This window comes from Gigantopelta aegis, chromosome 8 (genome assembly GCF_016097555.1).
Source record: "Gigantopelta aegis isolate Gae_Host chromosome 8, Gae_host_genome, whole genome shotgun sequence".
NCBI lineage: Eukaryota > Metazoa > Mollusca > Gastropoda > Neomphalida > Peltospiridae > Gigantopelta > Gigantopelta aegis.
The window spans coordinates 23,385,786-23,404,681 of record NC_054706.1 but is presented as its reverse complement, the minus strand read 5'-3'; the positions used below and the strand labels follow the sequence as shown (position 1 = coordinate 23,404,681).

Below are 18,896 nucleotides of genomic sequence, written 5' to 3'. Positions count from 1 at the left end.
CATGACCAATCTGAATAAAGACTTTTTCTTTGAACACTGAGCACCGTGACCAATCTGAATAAAGACTTTTTCTTTGAACACTGAGCACCATGACCAATCTGAATAAAGACGTTTTCTTTGAACACTGAGCACCGTGACCAATCTGAATAAAGACTTTTTCTTTGAACACTGAGCAACGTGACCAATCTGAGTGCAGACCTTTTCTCTGAACACTGAGCACCATGACCAATCTGAGTAAAGACCTTTTCTTTGAAAGCTGTATGGGACATGGCTGAGCCAAGGTCATCAACATCCAGGAATTTGCAGTTAAACATACATATGTACTGGGACAGCTAGGACACACCAAATTGACAATGGACAATTGATGTGAAATATGCTGTATCAGATTCATACACATTTTGAGAACCACAATGGTTTTACATGTTAATAATTCTTTAATTGTTAACTTTGAGATTTACAAGCTCCACTCTTACTTCCTAAGAATCAGGCATATATACTTCATTATTTATTAAGTGGCAGGAAATTTGATACCAATTAATGGCATACCACATCACTGTTTCTGCTTTACCACCTACTAAAATTACAATAAATATTATAATATCCCCATCATCTTATATATTTGATTATGCCCTACTTGTTTTGAACAGTATATTTTTAAAACTTGCATGGCATTATGACCTCCCAAATCCCTTATTTATGATCTTGGCATTCAAAACAAAAACATCAAAGGCACTAACATGAAGATGTAAATAAGTATTAGAAAGACTTCAGCAGCTGTAGCACTGTGTTGCCATAGAAATGACACAACCGTGAATGTGGATGAAGGCATCATTTAAGACAGTTGTTTACAAAAATCACGACTGTGCGGATTAAGGAACTGACAAATAATATATTTCACATTCAAGGATCACGTCATACACCAGCCAGTCAATAATGTGTTAAACGGACATATACATATCACAGCTAGTCCTCGATCATTTCCATCCAGCAGTGATCAATATACAGACTAATTAATTTGGAAAGGAAAGGATATTTGACATTCTAGCTAGCACATTTTAAGTTTTAGCCAGAAATACCGGTATCACACACAACATGTTGCAAGAGAACCAGTTAAAATGTAGTAGGTTTCATCTTTAAGACTATATGTTATCACAACCAGTTTCCCTGGTATATGAAAGGCCATGGTATGTGCTATCCTGTCTGTGGGAAAGTGCATATAAAAGATCCCTTGCTGCATTAATTAGGAAAAATGTAGTGGGTTTCCTCTGATGACTACAAGTCAGAATTACTAAATGTTTGACATCCCAATAACTGATGATTAGTAACTCAATGTGCTCCAGTGGTGTCGTTAAACAAAACTAACTTTATTCAAAGTGGCAGCAGCAAGTTTGCTTGCTTTCTGTCTCGACCAAGTGTCAAAGTAACCATACACAAAACACTATAAATAACTGTGCTTTAAAATGTGCGGAGGTGTCATTAAACACATTTATTCTTCCCTTCCTTGGTGGCATGGTGTCGTGGTTAAGCCATCGGACATAAGACTGCTAGGTACAGGGTTCGAAGCCCAGTACCGGCTCCCATTAAGAGCAAGTTTTAATGACACCCTCTTTACTTTGTCTCTCACTAACCACTAACAACTAACTCACAGTCCTGGACAGACAGCCCAGATAGTCGAGGTGTGCCCAGGACAGCGTGCTTCAACTGTAATTGAATATAAGCACAAAAATAAGTTGAAATGAAATGAATGAAATTCTTCCCATTCTTTTACGACATGTGTATGTATTGCTTTTACATGTAGTGAAACATGCATGTGCTTCTAGAATGTTCACATGTCTGATTGCATACATCACTGTAAATGGGTCTGCCACATATTGCACATGTTACAGCTTACGGATTGTCCAGTAATCTCCGGGGACTACCACTATCTCTCTTCCGATCTCCTGTATCAGCATTTGTCAATGAGCAATTCATATATTTCCACCCACCTTCTCAACCAATCTGTATCATTTGGCATGTACATATGTGATACCAATAATACAGAAGATACAGAATCACCAAAACAGTGGACACCAATTATCAGACTTAATTAGCATCACAAGTAATGAAACTTTATATTAATAGCCACCATTTTGTCACAGTCATTTGCATGCTGGTTTGAACAGAAATTGTGCCAAATGTGCTAGAACAGAAAAAGTAGAGGTGATATCTTCCTTCCGAGAAGAAAAGGGAGAAGCGTCATCAAACTAGGCTAAGTAAAACATTACATTTTGTTGTGTTTCGTCATGTTCCATGTTTATTCAGAAATGTTCCGAATTATATACTCAATTCGAATCATAATATATTTTGGTAAAAATCAAATACTACCACGTCCAGTAATAAAATTTAAACAAAACTAAATATTATCATTAAAACGTGATATTATTAAGTAAACAATAATTTATGTGTCATACTGCTAGTTAAAATGAAAGTTTTTAATTTGTGTTTTCTTTTTTTTGTAAAATTGAAAATTAGTATTGGTGGAAACAGGCAAGTGTCATTATGTTCATGGCTTCAGATCTCAGTAGCAGGCTTCTTTTCTGCTCTAACTCTAAGCACAACAAGGGTCTCTTTGTTGAAAGGAAGGAAGGAAGGAAGGAAGGAAGGAAGGAAATGTTTTATTTTTATTCAACACATTTTATTTATGGATATACGGCATCGGACATATGGTTAAGGATCACACACAGATAATAAGAGAGGAAATCCAGTCGCCAATTCAAGGAAATGTTTTATTTAACGACGCACACAACACATTGTATTTGTGGTTAAATGGCACCAGGCATATGGTTAAGGACCATACAGATAATAAGAGAGGAAATCCACTGTCGCCAATTCATGGGCTACTCTGTTCGAATAGCAGCAAGGGATCTTTTATATGCACTATCCCACAGACAGGATAGTACATACCATGGCCTTTGTTACACCAGTTGTGGAGCACTGGCTGGAACGAGAAATAGCCCAATGGGCCCAGCGACACGCACATCAGGCGAGCACTGTACCACTTAGCTATGTCCCGCCACTTTGTTCAAGTAACGTTATTAATAGCTGCTGAAGATTTGTGGTTGTTCAGAAATGCATGTCAAGTTATTTTAATATAATTAAAGTTTAATATTCCATAGGTTTTGAAATGTTTCCAGGTCAGCATATCTGTACTTAATTTGGACAAAATTATTTTGGGCTTTTGTATTTTGAGCACAACATTTATCACATCGACTTTGGTGCAATTAAAGCCTTGAATTTTGGAATGGTTGTGCAACTTACTAGTAATTAAGACCTAGTCATAAAAAAAAGGAAGAAATAATTAATTGATCCTCTAACTTAAGATTTTGGGGAGTCATTTAAGATATTACCATATTGAACTTTGCTATTTAATCCTTTTGTAGTGTGATCTTTTTTTTTTTAATTTACATGCTAAGAGGACCTAAAAAACATCACTCTCCTTGAACTAGTTTCAGGGGAGTGGGAGTGACAGCTCCCCTTAAATTAAACAACAAAGTTTGATTTATTCTCTTTTTTTTCAAATGGAGCTCAAAATTTTGGGTCATTAATTGTAATAAGGCTTATAATTAGTTTGCCATATACATGTACATGTCTACCTATTAAATTAGAAATTTCCATACGTTTTTTTTCACAACAGGAAGTTTATTCCATTTTTAATGCAAACAATACCCTCCCCCTCAGAAACACAGCACATGCGTCTCAGAGTATTGAGTTCATGTAACTCTATAGCATAAGATAACATTTTCTGTTCTTTATCAAAGTTTATGAAGTTTTCTTATCAAAGAAAGAGCTCTCAAAAGATATAAATGATCTTTCATGCATAAACAGTCTGGATATATATAGCTTGGTAAGAGTACAGTTAGAAATCTTTCATCACTTAGTTTTGAAAAAGAAATTCACAAACATGCATGTTAAAAGAAAAACATTAACTCATGGACATAAATCACACTTACTAGCTGTTTGAATACAAATAAAAAAAACCAATTACCTACATACATAGTGTTCTCACTGGGTGAAAATTAAAGGAGGGCAGCCATGCGCCACCATACCCTTCAAAAAAAACAAAAAACAAAAAACAAAAACAACCCACAATATATAACACCCCCCCCCCCCCCCCCCCCCAAAAAAAAACCCGGAAAAAGAAGGAAAAAAAACCGAAAGCTTGGTTGGTCGACATTGTGGAAGGCCATACTAATTATGTTGTACAAACATTTTTATATGAAATACAAGCTGACTCATGTTGTGACAGTTGTCGGTGCGACATTCACAGGCAACTCCGGTGTTGCTGAACCGATCAAAGTTTTAATTTTATTATTTTAATAAAGATTTCAAGATATATGTAAAACAATAAAGATGTTTATAAAGTGATCCCCTAATGTGGGATAAAAAAAAATCTGTTCAGTTTCGTTTTTGGAAAGGGTGTGTATATATTATTTGGCACCCAAGATAAATTATTTTAATTATAAACACTACCACTTCCGATGTTTTTGTAAGCGGTGATATCCCCCTCCCCCCCCCACCAAAAAAAAATTAAATTAAAAGTTCATAATAGTTTATAAAGAACTGCTGAATAAAAAAGACAACAAAAATTAAATTAAATAATCAATTACATGCATGAAAAACTACACAAAATTGCTCAGTGTGTGGGTGGGTACAGGTGGGGAATATCATTAACACACCTTACAGTAGTAGCCCACAAGTATAGTGGTGTGGCATGAGCTGGTTGCCTCTCATGGGATTTCAGACCAAGTGTTATGATAACCATGTAATATAAGACACCAAACAAAGTTTAATATGTGCTGATTGATGTATGTGGTTAAACAAACATTTCTTTACACTTCTTTCTGGGTTTCTGATGGAAAGAAAAAAGGGATCACACAGGTAGTAAAGTTAAAAGTTTATTTTGTTTAACGACACCACCAGAGCACATTGATTTATTAATCATTAATTGGAACATTTTTCCATTAGGAGCATGGTATCTTTTATATGCACCACACCAGACAGGATAGCACATACCACGGCCTTTGATATATCAGTTGTGATGAATTGGCTAGAATGAGAAATAGCCGAATAGGCCCACTAATGTGTATACTGGTGGTCCCTAAGTCTGCATGCGCACCTACATGTAAGCATTTGTGTTATATTTTAAAGTTAAAATCTTTCATTAAAAATATTTGTTTCACCACCACAGTACAATGGATCAATAAATCTTTTTAATTTTTAATTTTTTGTAACTCAAGTAATGAGCACATTTTTAGTGGCACTCCCCTGTATTTACTGGCATGCATGACAGCACATAAGTCTGCACAGCAAACATTAAAGGCATACTGTCACAGATTTAAGGACCTTATTTCTCTAAAAATTAATAATAAATCAAAATTACATTAATTTTTAAAGACCAAATCTAGCTATTGCATTACTTTAACTACACCACGATGGAGTGAAATCCATGTCAACCCTGTCAGTAATGTTAGTTTTTGAATTATGGATCATTGCCATAATTCAATTATTTTTACAAAATATCATTAATAAGTGGAGTATGGTGGTTACGTAGATGGTTGAATAAAGTACATTTAGGGACAAATCAAATATATATATATTTAAGTAATACTTTGTTAGGCCATGTAATAGGTCAGTGGTCTGTGACAACATGCCTTTAAGACAACCACTACTGACACTAATGTTCACAGAAACAACAACAGATAAGCTCTATAGAGATATCAAACACTTCCTATTATAGTCTGTTTCAGGAAAATGAAGATTATTCAAATGAATAAATGGTGCTCCATGCTTCTTAGTTTGGATAACACAAAATAACAATGTCAAAATTTATTATCATTATTTAACAAAAGTCGTCTTATTAACTGTGTAAATGAACCCAAAACATTTATTTCATTTATGGATTCATAAATTACAATAAGGAATGTATTGAAGTTTCTATGTAAACGTGTGTAAGCTGAATTACAAGTTTGATCATTACAGCGGTGACAACATGTCTTGACAGGTAATACAAAAAAATACAGATTTTTTTTTCAAATTGTTTTTTACATATGTTCACAATCAAGATGTGTTGTTTTAACAATTGTTTTATGAATTAAATTAATGTTCTTTGTTATTTACAAACATACCCCAACACTAATCGTTTCAAGACATAATGTAACGTAATTAACATGCGCAGACTTTTGTGCTGTGCAGACTAATGTAACATGAGTGTATTGCATGATCCTAGAACGAACAGAAAGCAAATAGGAACCGGTACCCTCCATAGTGTAAGAAGTTAACCGTTTTACTGGTAGTCAATTCGACACTACATACTGAAGTTCAATCACACATGACAACTAATTGGTATGAAATACAGACACCACTGACCTAGTAGTGAATTACTTTTGGTATACAAATCTATGCGTTCCCTTACTTCTTTCTATCAGTATATTTAAAGCTCTTTAATAAAGATGAAATAGTAAGCACCCTGACCCGACGCCTATTTAGTTTTAGTGATATGATACCAGCTTTCTTCTTAAAGTAAACATCTACTCTGACAACATGTCACGACATTGTATAATGTATATACCGTATGCACATGTATGTATATTGATTACACACTTATCCAAGCCCTGCAATTGAGAAAATGTCCATGACAAAAAAGCAAGCCATTGAAAAACAACCATGACAAGGCAAAAAGGTGCTGTGAAGAAAGAAAGAAAGAAATGTTTTATTTAACAACGTACTCAACACATTGTATTTGGGGTTATATGGCGTCAGACATATGGTTAAGGACCACACAGATATTGAGACAGGAGACCCGCTGTCGACACTTCATGGGGTACTCTTTCCGATTAGCAGCAGGGGATCTTTTATATGCACCATCCCACAGACAGGGTAGTACATACCATGGCCTTTGATATACCAGGTATATACCAGTCCAAGGCAAAAAGATGCTGTAGAGAATGACAAACTGGACAGCATTGCTGATTGCTGTTGGCAACGGCAGGGATTGCTTTTCTGACAAAATTTTAAAGCACATCATATGAATATTATCGTTTCTGGTAATTAAAAGTTTGTTTTTGTTTAACGACATCACTAGAGCACATTGATTTATTAATCATTGGCTATTGGATGTGAAACATATGGTAATTTTTGACAGTCATAGAGAGGAAACTTGCTAAATTTTTTCATTAGTAGCAAGGGATCTTTTATATGCACCATACCACAGACAGGATAGCACATACCACAGCCTTTGATATACCAGTTGTGGTGCACTGGCTTTCTGGTAATTATGTCAATACATGCCTGCAGTAAAATCTCTCTGTCTCCCTCTCTTTTTGTCAACTAGCAGAGCCAAGTATCTTGGCAATGAAATCTAGAACGCAATTCTGAAAACATCTACAAAAAATGCACTAAGGCTAGAAACGTTGAATGTTTGTTTTATGATATACGTGTGTATCTTAACGTGATTTCATAAACAGTTACTAGATTGTTAACATGGTTAATTGTAACACTAGTTTAGGGGGGGAATTACTGGTTATTGATACTGACGTTCTAAGTATGTAACCTCCCTGAAATGGCTGCATAATGGTATTTCATGCAGGACCTCTAGATTTAAAAACCGGCTTCGGTGGCGTCATGGTTAGGCCATCGGTCTACAGGCTGGTAGATACTGGGTTCGGATCCCAGTCGAGGCATGGGATGTTTAATCCAGATACCGACTCCAGAGTTCTCCGCAAGGCTCAATGGGTAGGTGTAAACCACTTGCACCGACCAGTGATCCATAACTGGTTCAACAAAGGCCATGGTTTGTGCTATCCTGTCTGTGGGAAGCGCAAATAAAAGATCCCTTGCTGCTAATCGGAAAGATTAGCCCATGTAGTGGCGACAGCGGGTTTCCTCTTAAAATCTGTGTGGTCCTTAACCATATGTCTGACACCATATAACCGTAAATAAAATGTGTCGAGTGAGTTATTAAATAAAACCTTTTTTATTTTTTTTTAGATTTAAAAATTTCCTGGGGACATGCCTCCAGACCCCGTAGGGTCTTGGGATTTCCATGCTCATTTCTTCCAAGAATTCATCTGCCCCCCCCCCTCTCCAAATCCTAGCTGAGGCCCTGGATTCTCTCTCAAAACTGGCCTGGGTGGTGTCATGGTTAAGCTATCGGATATAAGGCTGGTAAGGCTCCCACCCAGAGTGAGTTTTAATGACTCAGTGGGTAGGTGTAAGACCACTATATCTCTTCTCTCTCACTAACCACTAACATCTAACCCACTGTCCTGGACAGACAGCCCAGATAGCTGAGGTGTGTGTGCCCAGGACAACGTGTTTGGACCTTAACTGGATATAAGCATGAAAATATGTTGAAATGAAATGAAAATCTTTGAAGAAGGAATTAACACTATGAAATGAACAGAGCTGGACACTTCGCACTCCTGACTGGCCTCGGTGGTGAGTGGTCAACCCATCAGACTGGTAGGTATTGGGTTCGCATCTCACTATCGGCTCCCGCCCAGAGCAAGTTTAACAACTCAACAGGTAGGTTTGCAGCCACCATACACAGAAGGGCGAGGCGTGGCTCAGTGGTACAGCTCTCGCTCGATGCGCAGTCAGTATGAGATCGATCCCGTCGTTGGCCCCATTGTACTATTTCTCATTCCAGCCAGTGCACCACGACTGGTATATCAAAGGCCATGGTATGTACTACCATGTATGTAGGATGGTACATATAAAAGATCCCTTACTGCTAATTGAAAAGAGTAGCCCATGAAGTGGTGACAGTGGGTTTCCTCTCTCAATATCTGTATGGTCCCATATAACCGTAAATAAAATGTGTTGAGTGTGTCGTTAAATAAAACACTTCTTTCTTTCGATACACAGACTTTTCACTTACTAATCACTAACTCTTTGTCCTGGATAGACAGTTCAGACAGTTGAAGTATGTGCCCAGGACAGCATGCTTGAACTTTAACTAGATATAAGCATGGTTCTTAGAACATAACTACAAAATAATAATAATTGTACTACTGACAGAACTAAAAATCCAGATTTACAACCACCGAAATAAGATGGGGATTTTTTCAGGTTTTTTGCCAGTGTGCAATCGATTGTCCAGCACGAAATGAAATAAATGTAAATGCCAACACTGTGTCAGCATCAGTAAATAAGTTTGAAATATTAATAAAGGTCAAACGATGCTCTATTGCTGTAATTTGTATCTTGATATGCAGATAAACATAAAATACATATTAAGATATATCAGTAAAGTTACAATTCCAACATGAGATTGCCCAGATAGCTTTTAGCATTTCAGCTAAAATTAATGCACAATGCCTTGCATGCCAAAAGTCCATCACATTTCTTGTCAGAGCTAGTTCGATCTACCACTCGCCAAATTCACCAGTTGTGAATTAAGAAAACAAGGGCACAATATGAATGAATGAAAGAAATGTTTTATTTAATGACAGGTCAGGTCAGGTCATAGGGCTTTATGTGCACATTCAGAGCTGTTGTAGCGCACACCTGTCTTGGGCACAAGACCCGGCCTCCTTCCAGAACAGGAAAGGTGGGGGGGGGGAGGAGGGACCACCTGCACGGCAGGTGCAAGTGAGCACCAGCAGCCCGACCGTGGTCGGTAGCAGGCGGGGAGGGGTGGGTAAATGGTGCCATGGAATTTTTAATGGAGCAAGAATCATGCCAAAAGAGAAAAGGTGCACAAGTTTGATCGAGGAATTTGGGTGCAATTTTGAACGGTCGGTCAAAAAGAAAGTTCCGTAGCTAATATAGGTTTTGACATTAGTGAATCGAGAGTAGCTCATTAATTAGACCTTTATGATGCTGTGGTGTCTCCATAGGGCCCTTAAAAGGGACACTCAACACATTTTATTTACGGTTATATGGTGTCAGACATATGGTTAAGGACCACACAGATATTGAGAGAGGAAACCCACTGTCGTCACTTCATGGACTACCTTTTTCAATTAGCAGCATGAGATCTTTTATATGCATCATCCCACAGACAGGATAGTACATATCATGGTCTTTGTTACACCAGTTGTGGAGCACTGGCTGGAACGAAAAATAGCCCAATGGGTCCACCAACAGGGATTGATCCTAGACCGACTGTGCATCAAGCGAATGCTTTTATCACTGGGCTACGTTCCGCCCTGAATGAATGAATGAATGTTTAGCGACACCCCAGCACAAAAATACATCAGCTATTAGGTGTCAAAAATTGGTAGATATTTCACATGAACTATTGAACTGTTCATGAGTTGGTTATAGGCAACTTTAAATCCATGTGAATTGACAGTCAGTTACATGATAAACCAATGTTACATACAAGGGGGCGGGACGTAGCCCAGTGGTAAAGCGCAAGCCTGATGTGCGGTTGGTCTAGGATCGATCCCCATCAGTGGGCCCATTGGGCTATTTCTCGTTCTAGCCAGTGCACCATGACTGGTATGTCAAAGGCTGTGGTATGTGCTATCCTGTCTGTGGGATGGTGCATATAAAAGATCCCTTGCTACTAATAGAAAAACGTAGCAGGTTTCATTTCTATGACTGTCAAAATGACAATATGTTTGACATCCAGTAGCTGATGAATAATAAATCAATATGCTCTAGTGGTGTCGTTTAACAAAACAAACTTTCTCCTTTTTTTTTTGTACATACAACATGGAATGTATGGGAAGGGCATGGTGGCAAACCAGGTTTGGGCACCACAGCATTTTTCTTGCTTTTGACAACTCTTGATTTTCGGAGTACAGCGGCAAGTGAGATAAATTCCTAGGTTAATAAACCTATATTAAAGTTTGTTGAAGTTTGTTTTACTGGACGACACCATTTGAGCACAATGATTTATTAATCATCAGCTGCTGGATGTCAAACATTTGGTCATTGTGACATATAATCTTAGAGTGCAAACCCATTACATTTTTCCATTAGTAGCAAGGAAACTTTTATATGCACCATTCCATAGACAGGATAGCACATACCACTGCCTTTGATACACCAGTTGTGGTGCACTGGCTGGAATCAGAAATAGCCAAATGGGCCCACTGACGGGGATCTATTCCAAACCGACTGTGTGTCAAGTGAGTGCTTTACTACTGGGCTACGTCCCACCCATAAGAACTGGATTAAAACATGAATCAAAGACATAATCACATATAGAATCTTCTTCGGTTAGAGACAGAAAGCAGAGTTTGAGTAATATCACCACAGCAATGATTGGTGCCCCTCCACCTTGCCTTGGTGCCCCTCCACCTTGCCTTGGTGCCCCTCCACCTTGCCGTGGTGCCCCTCCACCTTGCCTTGGTGCCCCTCCACCTTGCCTTGGTGCCCCTCCACCTTGCCGTGGTGCCCCTCCACCTTGCCTTGGTGCCCCTCCACCTTGCCTTGGTGCCCCTCCACCTTGCCTTGGTGCCCCTCCACCTTGCCTTGGTGCCCCTCCACCTTGCCTTGGTGCCATTATTTCACTTACTACATTGAAGGTGATATATTTAATAGCCATGTCCTTCAAAAATTAAACTTCAACCCATAAAGAAGGAAACATCTTAACTAGAATGGGAATTTTTTCATATTTTTCTTGAGGGGCAGCTGCCAACCTCCTTTTGTTTCCTTATAATGACAGTTATGATGGAGCTGGTCCTGGAACTCAGGGCTAGCTTTGGGTGAGCAAACAACTTTGCCAAATTGTCTATTAAACTTTAAAAAATGCACAAATCAACAGTTTTTTGTTTTTTTTAAAAGCCAATTATTACACAAAATTATTTTGCCAAATTAAAATAAAATTTGCCATCTGGTTCAAAATTTGCAATTGGCAAATTTGGTGAGTGCTAGAGCTAGGCCTGCTGGGTTATGAACTTAGTAAATACCAGTCACAAATTCAATGTCCTAACGCCTGTACCAGTGACACCAGTTTATGCGTAGCTACTGGAAGAATACATTGACTTGTGTTTAATCTATTTTTGTTCACACTGTGACAAGGAGATTATAATGACCATGCCCCAGGGATTGGTCTTAGAGAAAGGTCATAATGAATGAAAATGTACCAATGTATTCATAGATGAAAGCTGAACTTACGCTGATGAACGCAGGATCATTAAGTGAATTATCAAAATGTGTATTTTGCAGTGGTATATGCCCACTCCTAGTGATGCCCTGTACATTTAGAAGGGGAAAATATTTCAAAATCTTAGGTAACCGATTGTTTGGTTACGTGAATATAGTTCTAGTAACCGATGAGTTAGACCTACCTAATTGTAAAACACCTGAACTACGGTTCTGTGCTACATTGGTGGCTCAAATGAATTTTTAAAAATAAACTGATTTTCAATTTGACTTCCAATAGGGTACTTTTAATTTTAGAAATTAATTGTTCACCACGTAACCAATTGGCGGTTCATGCAATTTTAAAGTTGCATAACCCGACACGCGAACAGAACAACAGTGCTACATCCCCTTCCTATTGATACAAATACCGTACTCGGTGTTTAAAAGCAACTTGCTTTAAGGAAAAAAAGGGGCGGAACGTAGCCCAGTGTAAAGCACTTGCTTGATGCAGTGTCGGTTGGGGATCGATCCCCATCGGTGGGCCCATCGGGCTATTTCTCGTTCCAGCCAGTGCTCCACAACTGGTATATCAAAGGCTGTGGTATGTGCTATCCTGTCTGTGGGATGGTGAATATTATAGATCCCTTGCTATTAATGGAAAAAAGTAGCTTTCCTCTATGACAATGTCAAAATGACCATATATTTGACATCCAATAGCCGATGATTAACAAATCAATGTGCTCTAGTGGTGTCGTTAAACAAAACAAACTTTATTTTATTTAATGAAATGAACAAGTCCCTGATACAGGAAGGTAGGAAATGTTTTATTTAACAATACACTCAACACATTTTATTTACAGTTATATGGTGTCGGACATATGGTTACGGAGCACACAGATATTGAGAGAGGAAACCCGCTGTCACCACTTCATGGGCTACTCTTTTCGATTAGCAGCAAGGGATCTTTTACATGCACCATACCACAGACAGGATAACACATACCATGGCCTTTGATGTACCAATCGTGGTGCACTTGATGGAGAGAGAAATAGCCCAATGGGCCCACCGACGGGGATCGATCTCTAAAACAGATTACATGTCTGGAGCAACTTCTGTAACAGAGACGAGCTCAGTGACAGTGATTGATCTAACAATCTACAGGATCTCTGGTAGTATACACTGTAGTCAGATACATCTGCCGGCAACCGAATTTGACAATTTCTGTTGTCAGCAGATGTATCGGACTGCTCAGGTGAATGCATTTCTATTAAACTACACACTATTTGTATATATACTAAATAAACCATGAAGAATATACAGTGTCGTCTAGGCTTCAAAAAAATAACAACTGTTCTGTTCATTCTTGTTTTGCACGACTGAAGCTTACTTTCTGCTTAATATCACTCTTACCAAATGGCTCACTACACCCACATACCCCCACACACACCACTCCACACACGTTTCACGACTTAGCTGCTAATCAAACCCACCTCAGTTGTTTTCACATCAAGGTCTGCTACTGCTTAGGGGCTATTCTCAATCATCACCAATTTCACTAATGTACAAACCCAACAGTAGACAGAGGTTAATGCTAATAGTATACACTTTTAAAACAAACAAAAAAATCAATAAAATTATCCCAAGGTTGCAAAATCAAATTATTTGATGTAAACTCTTATGACAGGGTAGGGGTTAGCAAAACTCTGTATTCTTTGTATATTTGCCTGTGAAAATGCTGACAACTCAATGTTTGAGATTTATAATTTTGGGCAGTATCCCAGTTGGATACTAACATTTCTGGTATCATATAAGAATTTAGTATCCCACTTAAATGAAATTCATAAATAACATTGTAACAAACTTGGACAACACTGTTCTTCCCAGTCTATTGCTATGCCGCAATCGAAATTGCGGAATTCATAAAATTCACAATCAAACAGAATCTGCAAAAAGATTTGCTGCATCTATTTTTGAGTAATACTGACATAAATTAATATTTATAAGTGTTTCTGACATTACTAATGATAAACCTACCTGTATCAATTTTCTGTAGATATGGAATCAATATCTCAAATAAAATTAGAAGGGAGGAAACATCCAACAAATCCAATAGCGACCTAGCAGTTCCCAGTCTATTGCTATGCCGCTATTGCTCCAGTATAGCATTAGACTGGGTATGAGTTGGGGGAGATATTGTTATGGCATAGCATTACATTGGGTACGAGCTCAAAAATACTGTTACTTAACTTCACCAGTAAATGATGACTTTCATTGCTTCAGTGAAAAATAAAAACACAGGATTAAAAATCAACAACTACATTATATGGTATCCCGGTGGCATACTGGGTTATGGAAGTCTGGTATCCAAAATTAAATTCTGATATCCCCGGGATATCGGGATACTGTTAATCTCGAACACTGCAACTGTGAACATCTACATTTGACCGGTAAACGGTAATTTGTATGATCTACAGGGTGTATACTACCAAATCAAATCCCATAGACGACAATAGTAACATATGTGGCTAAAACTCCTACTGGCAACATATCAACTGACATAAACGCCACGGATATAAATACTACCACCCCTTACACTTAAAGTGAATCAGAAATAAATGGGGTTCAAGCTGCTCGTTTCTGAGATAACGGGTAGCGTCTGACTACCCTAGTTTCGCACAAAATTCGAGTACTGTTTTTTTACAGGTACCCCATACATGTTTCAAGCACAAGGCTACTTGACACATTGGTACTAGATGAAATAAAATTGCAATTTTTTTTTACCCAGATGAAACTATTATTTTTTACAACCAACACACTCACATTTATAACCAATCACAGGACTTGTGGTGTTCACTTCTCTATCAAAAGTTCGGTGCACCTCGAACTTTGACCCAGCCGGAAGTTATTTGGTTTAGTACTACCTATACTGATAACATACATTTTTCAAAAAGTGTCCAGCTATGTGTCTTTATGACAACCAGGATCTGGTGTATTCTGACATAAACTGACAACCTCACTGAAACTGTTGTTTCTACAGTGGAACCTAATATAATGTACACCTCAAAAAGCATATATATTGCATATAGTTTTGTACAAATGCAATATGTCATATTAAACAACAAAATGTTTTAAAATAAAACTCCTGAAGATATTTACTTTCAATTGGGTGTGTGTACTCAGGTATATATGTAGAGACAACAAAGATAGTCAGAGTACCTCTACCCCTTTAAAGAATTCCATTAAAACACATGCACTTGATTGACCCCTTGATTATGAAGACCTTAACAGGCACATCAAAGAAATATCAGTATTAAAAAAATACACTGTCTGAGGAAGGAAACACAAATATGACTGTACCTGTATGAAGTATTGACTTAATGTCCTGAACATTAGTGTTGGGAGGAAATCCTATATGCTGGGTGTGGGTGTCTTCAAGTTACCAGGTGTGGGAATTTCAAATCCATCGGCCATGCTGATTTTCATAATGAACCATCAAAACTATTGGCAGCCACCAATATTCCTGACTATATTTTATTTATAGCCTACTGTAGTTGGAGGTTTTAATAGTTGTGATATCTGGAATAATCATGCAGCTTTAACACATTTATTTTTGATTAATTACTGAAAAAAACTATTTTTAAATGACAAAATTACCGAACATCTATTTTCTTGCATTATTTTTTAATCCGGATGAATACAATATGTACATTAGATGTATTCCTACAATCTGTAATCCAGCATTTTATTTAGCTAGTAACATTAGGTAATACAGCTTTAACAATAAAATAAATTATCAACTTAATCCAAGGCAGATAATCAAATCTGAAAAAATTGGTTCTGAATCTAGTATAAACTCAAAATGCTTTTCATGAGAGCTAACTAAGTGATTATTAAGAGAAAAAAAATGATCTGGAGATCTAAGTATATGTACAAATAAGAACAGAAGGCACAATAGTGACAACAAATTTAATTATGTTTTTTGTAAAGTTTTTCTTAAAATTTACTTTAAATTTTGCATAAAACTACAAATTTGTCTAAAATATAACTTAGCACCCTATAAATATGTCAAAATGACAATAAAAATCAACTTCTTTACAAATTTGAGTTTTCAGAATTTCATACATAAAAAATTAACAATGTTAATGGAAACTAAAGGCATTAACCCACTATTGGCACATGCTATTTTTAATATAAAAATAAATTGCTATGAAAATCTTAGTTCAGGTTGCCTATATATAATACCATATTTAAGAGCAGTTGTATATGGCAAGTCAAATACCATGTAAAAAGAAATTATTGAAATCTTTACAGTATGAATTATAGGCCAAAACCAACTTTTCTTCAGTGCTAACTTTGATTCAAACTCCATTCAGAGCCATGTACAGAGATTATTGTCAAGGTCAAGGTAATTGTGAACTTGCATGATCGAGTGATGGCTAATTAATCAACTAGTATAGTTTAATTAAATAAAATAACAAAATCATAATATTTTTTATTATGCACTGAATATGTGCTATAGGGTGTATACTACCAAATCAAATCCCATAGACGACAATAGTAACATATGTGGCTAAAATTCAGGTACTACCTACAGTAATAAAATGAAACTTAAGACTTAGTGTCAGATGACAAATTGCATTAATAATTGTCATTTGAGACAAATAAGAGAGAGTAAAAGCTGGGGTTTAGAGAACCTAGTAGAACCCACTCAGGTGCAAATCCAAAGGGAGTACTAGGGGTATGCATCCCTCCCTATTGGCTTAGCCAATTTTAGCAACTTGCTACAGACTTGTACAAACTCTGCCTATAAGCTTCAAATTAAGTGCCAAGAAAATAATCTTATATCAAATGAAGCAGTCCTTTCTCAGAAGCCACAGTTGTTCATGTTTGTTTATGTTATTCGTTAGCCAGTAAAAAGACAAGACCATTGTCAGACAGCACTCACGACAGATTCTCTGATAAGACAGCTCAGAAATGCTCTCTGTACACTTCTTTCTTCTTTTTGGGGTGGTGGTTGGTGGGGGGGGGGGGGGGGGGGTTGTTTGGTGGGTGGGTGGAGGATAGGTTACATCTTTGTTGGCTGGGTGTTTGTTAGTAACATTGTCTGTACATATGAAGTTTGCCCCTTATGTATTTACCTTTGCTCAGGAACAAATCCGGGGGGGGGAGGGGGGTCTGGATCCCTTGCTCACAACAATTTTTTTTAGTTTTTTTTACTTATTTTAAAGTGCATTCACTGCTACTAAGTATAACTTCCATTTTAGCAGTTGCATGTAATTCCCCCTTCCTGCAAAAATATCTGGATCCGCCCCTGCTGCTACCTGTAAACCTTGAATGCTTACAAATTTGGGTGATCCAGACAAATCAAATGTTCAACTTAAATAGCTTCTGATTTCTAATGCTAACTGCACAATATTATGACACCGAACTTAACCTTCCCATAACAAGTAAACACTGACGCTCTCAAGTTACGTATTTCACGCCATGCAACACACACACATACACTGGCGCAGACTATGCAATACACGAAATAGGCAACGTGTGATTAAACAGCGTCTTTTATCATGCAAATATAACACAGGCCTACCTTGACACTGGAATCCCTGTTTTCCGAAACCCCTGAAAAACAGACAAGTGCACAATTATGGACGAGATAGTGTAATGCATTGTGACACAAACACCGAATACCCTATTCACTAACTGAAGAATCCGCCAGTCAACCTAACGTCACTGAGACGAAAAAGCACGCTACGCGGAAGTTAAAATCGCCAGGCGCCCATCTTATTTACCAGATAAAATCCTTGCAGTGACTGCAGAACGTTGGCTGTTTAAAAAACCTCGCCACAAACTTATGATTCTTCACTTCGTGCACATTCTTTTGCCGTAACGCTCCCCGACGAGCGAAACCTCTCGGACTCGCATTTATATCCGCCATCTTTGACAGTAACGGTGAACTGCAGACGGCACAAGCGATACCTATTCTGGGCAGTACGCCCTAATAAATATGCAGGTTTCTGGGCCGACTTCGGTGGCGCTGTCAACAAACTGAAAGTAGAGTTAATTTACGCGGGAATACGAAAAACAAACAGCTCGCATAGGTTTATTGTAATACTATTTCAAATAAATCGTATTAAAAGCATTTGTTTCAAGATACTTCCATCGAAATATAGGTTAGAAGACTTTGCTCCGCCCATTCCAAGGGAATGCACAGGAAATTTTGCAGGGGGAGGGTCGAGGTGTCTGACGAAGCCCGACACCGCGAGCACCGCAGGCGCGAAGCCCGTGGTGGTGGGTCTGGGAGGCCCTTCCCCCGAAAATTTTGAAAAGTTGACCCCTTCTAGGGCTATTCTGAGGTGTTTTCTGCTGGCTAGCCGAGCTGCTTTCACAGGAATGTAAAAAAATCGGGATATGAAAAAAAAATTCGCCTTGAGCGGGGGGTCGACCCCCAACCCCCCCCCCCCCCCCGCGCACGCGCCTGCATTCTTACTTCTGAAGAAACGTCTTTTGACTTAATGCCGTCTACCCTATTTAGATGGCATTTCATTGGTTAATTCCTTCAAATGGGTGAGGCAAGCAGCATTACGTCTTTTGTCCTCTTCAGTTTGATGTCATTCATGAATTAAAGACTTACAGACAATACTACACGAGTGACTGTTAGATACCATTTATCTTACGATTTGTTTTAAAACGAATCCAACGAGACAAAGTGTTTTATTGCCGTGTACAAAAGGTATCTGTTAAAAAAAAGTAGTTGATAGATACGTGAGTTTGATTTAGTTCATTATTATATTAAACGTGACCATAATTAGGTAAAA

At 37.8% G+C, this 18,896-nt stretch overlaps 1 protein-coding gene across 3 annotated transcripts in view; it reads right to left on the bottom strand.

Moving 5' to 3' along the window:
* LOC121380057 (calcium-dependent protein kinase C-like) overlaps positions 1-18,051 on the bottom strand; it is a 238,559-nt gene extending 220,508 nt beyond the window's left edge. For all 3 annotated transcript variants that reach the window (XM_041508792.1, XM_041508793.1, XM_041508794.1), the window contains exons 1-2: positions 17,871-18,051; positions 17,669-17,700 (exon numbers count right to left, since the gene is read on the bottom strand). In XM_041508792.1, coding sequence (XP_041364726.1) covers positions 17,669-17,700; positions 17,871-18,016 — 178 coding nt within the window. In that variant the 5' untranslated portion in view covers positions 18,017-18,051. The remainder of the gene's footprint in view (positions 1-17,668; positions 17,701-17,870) is intronic.
* Positions 18,052-18,896: the final 845 nt, after the last annotated feature.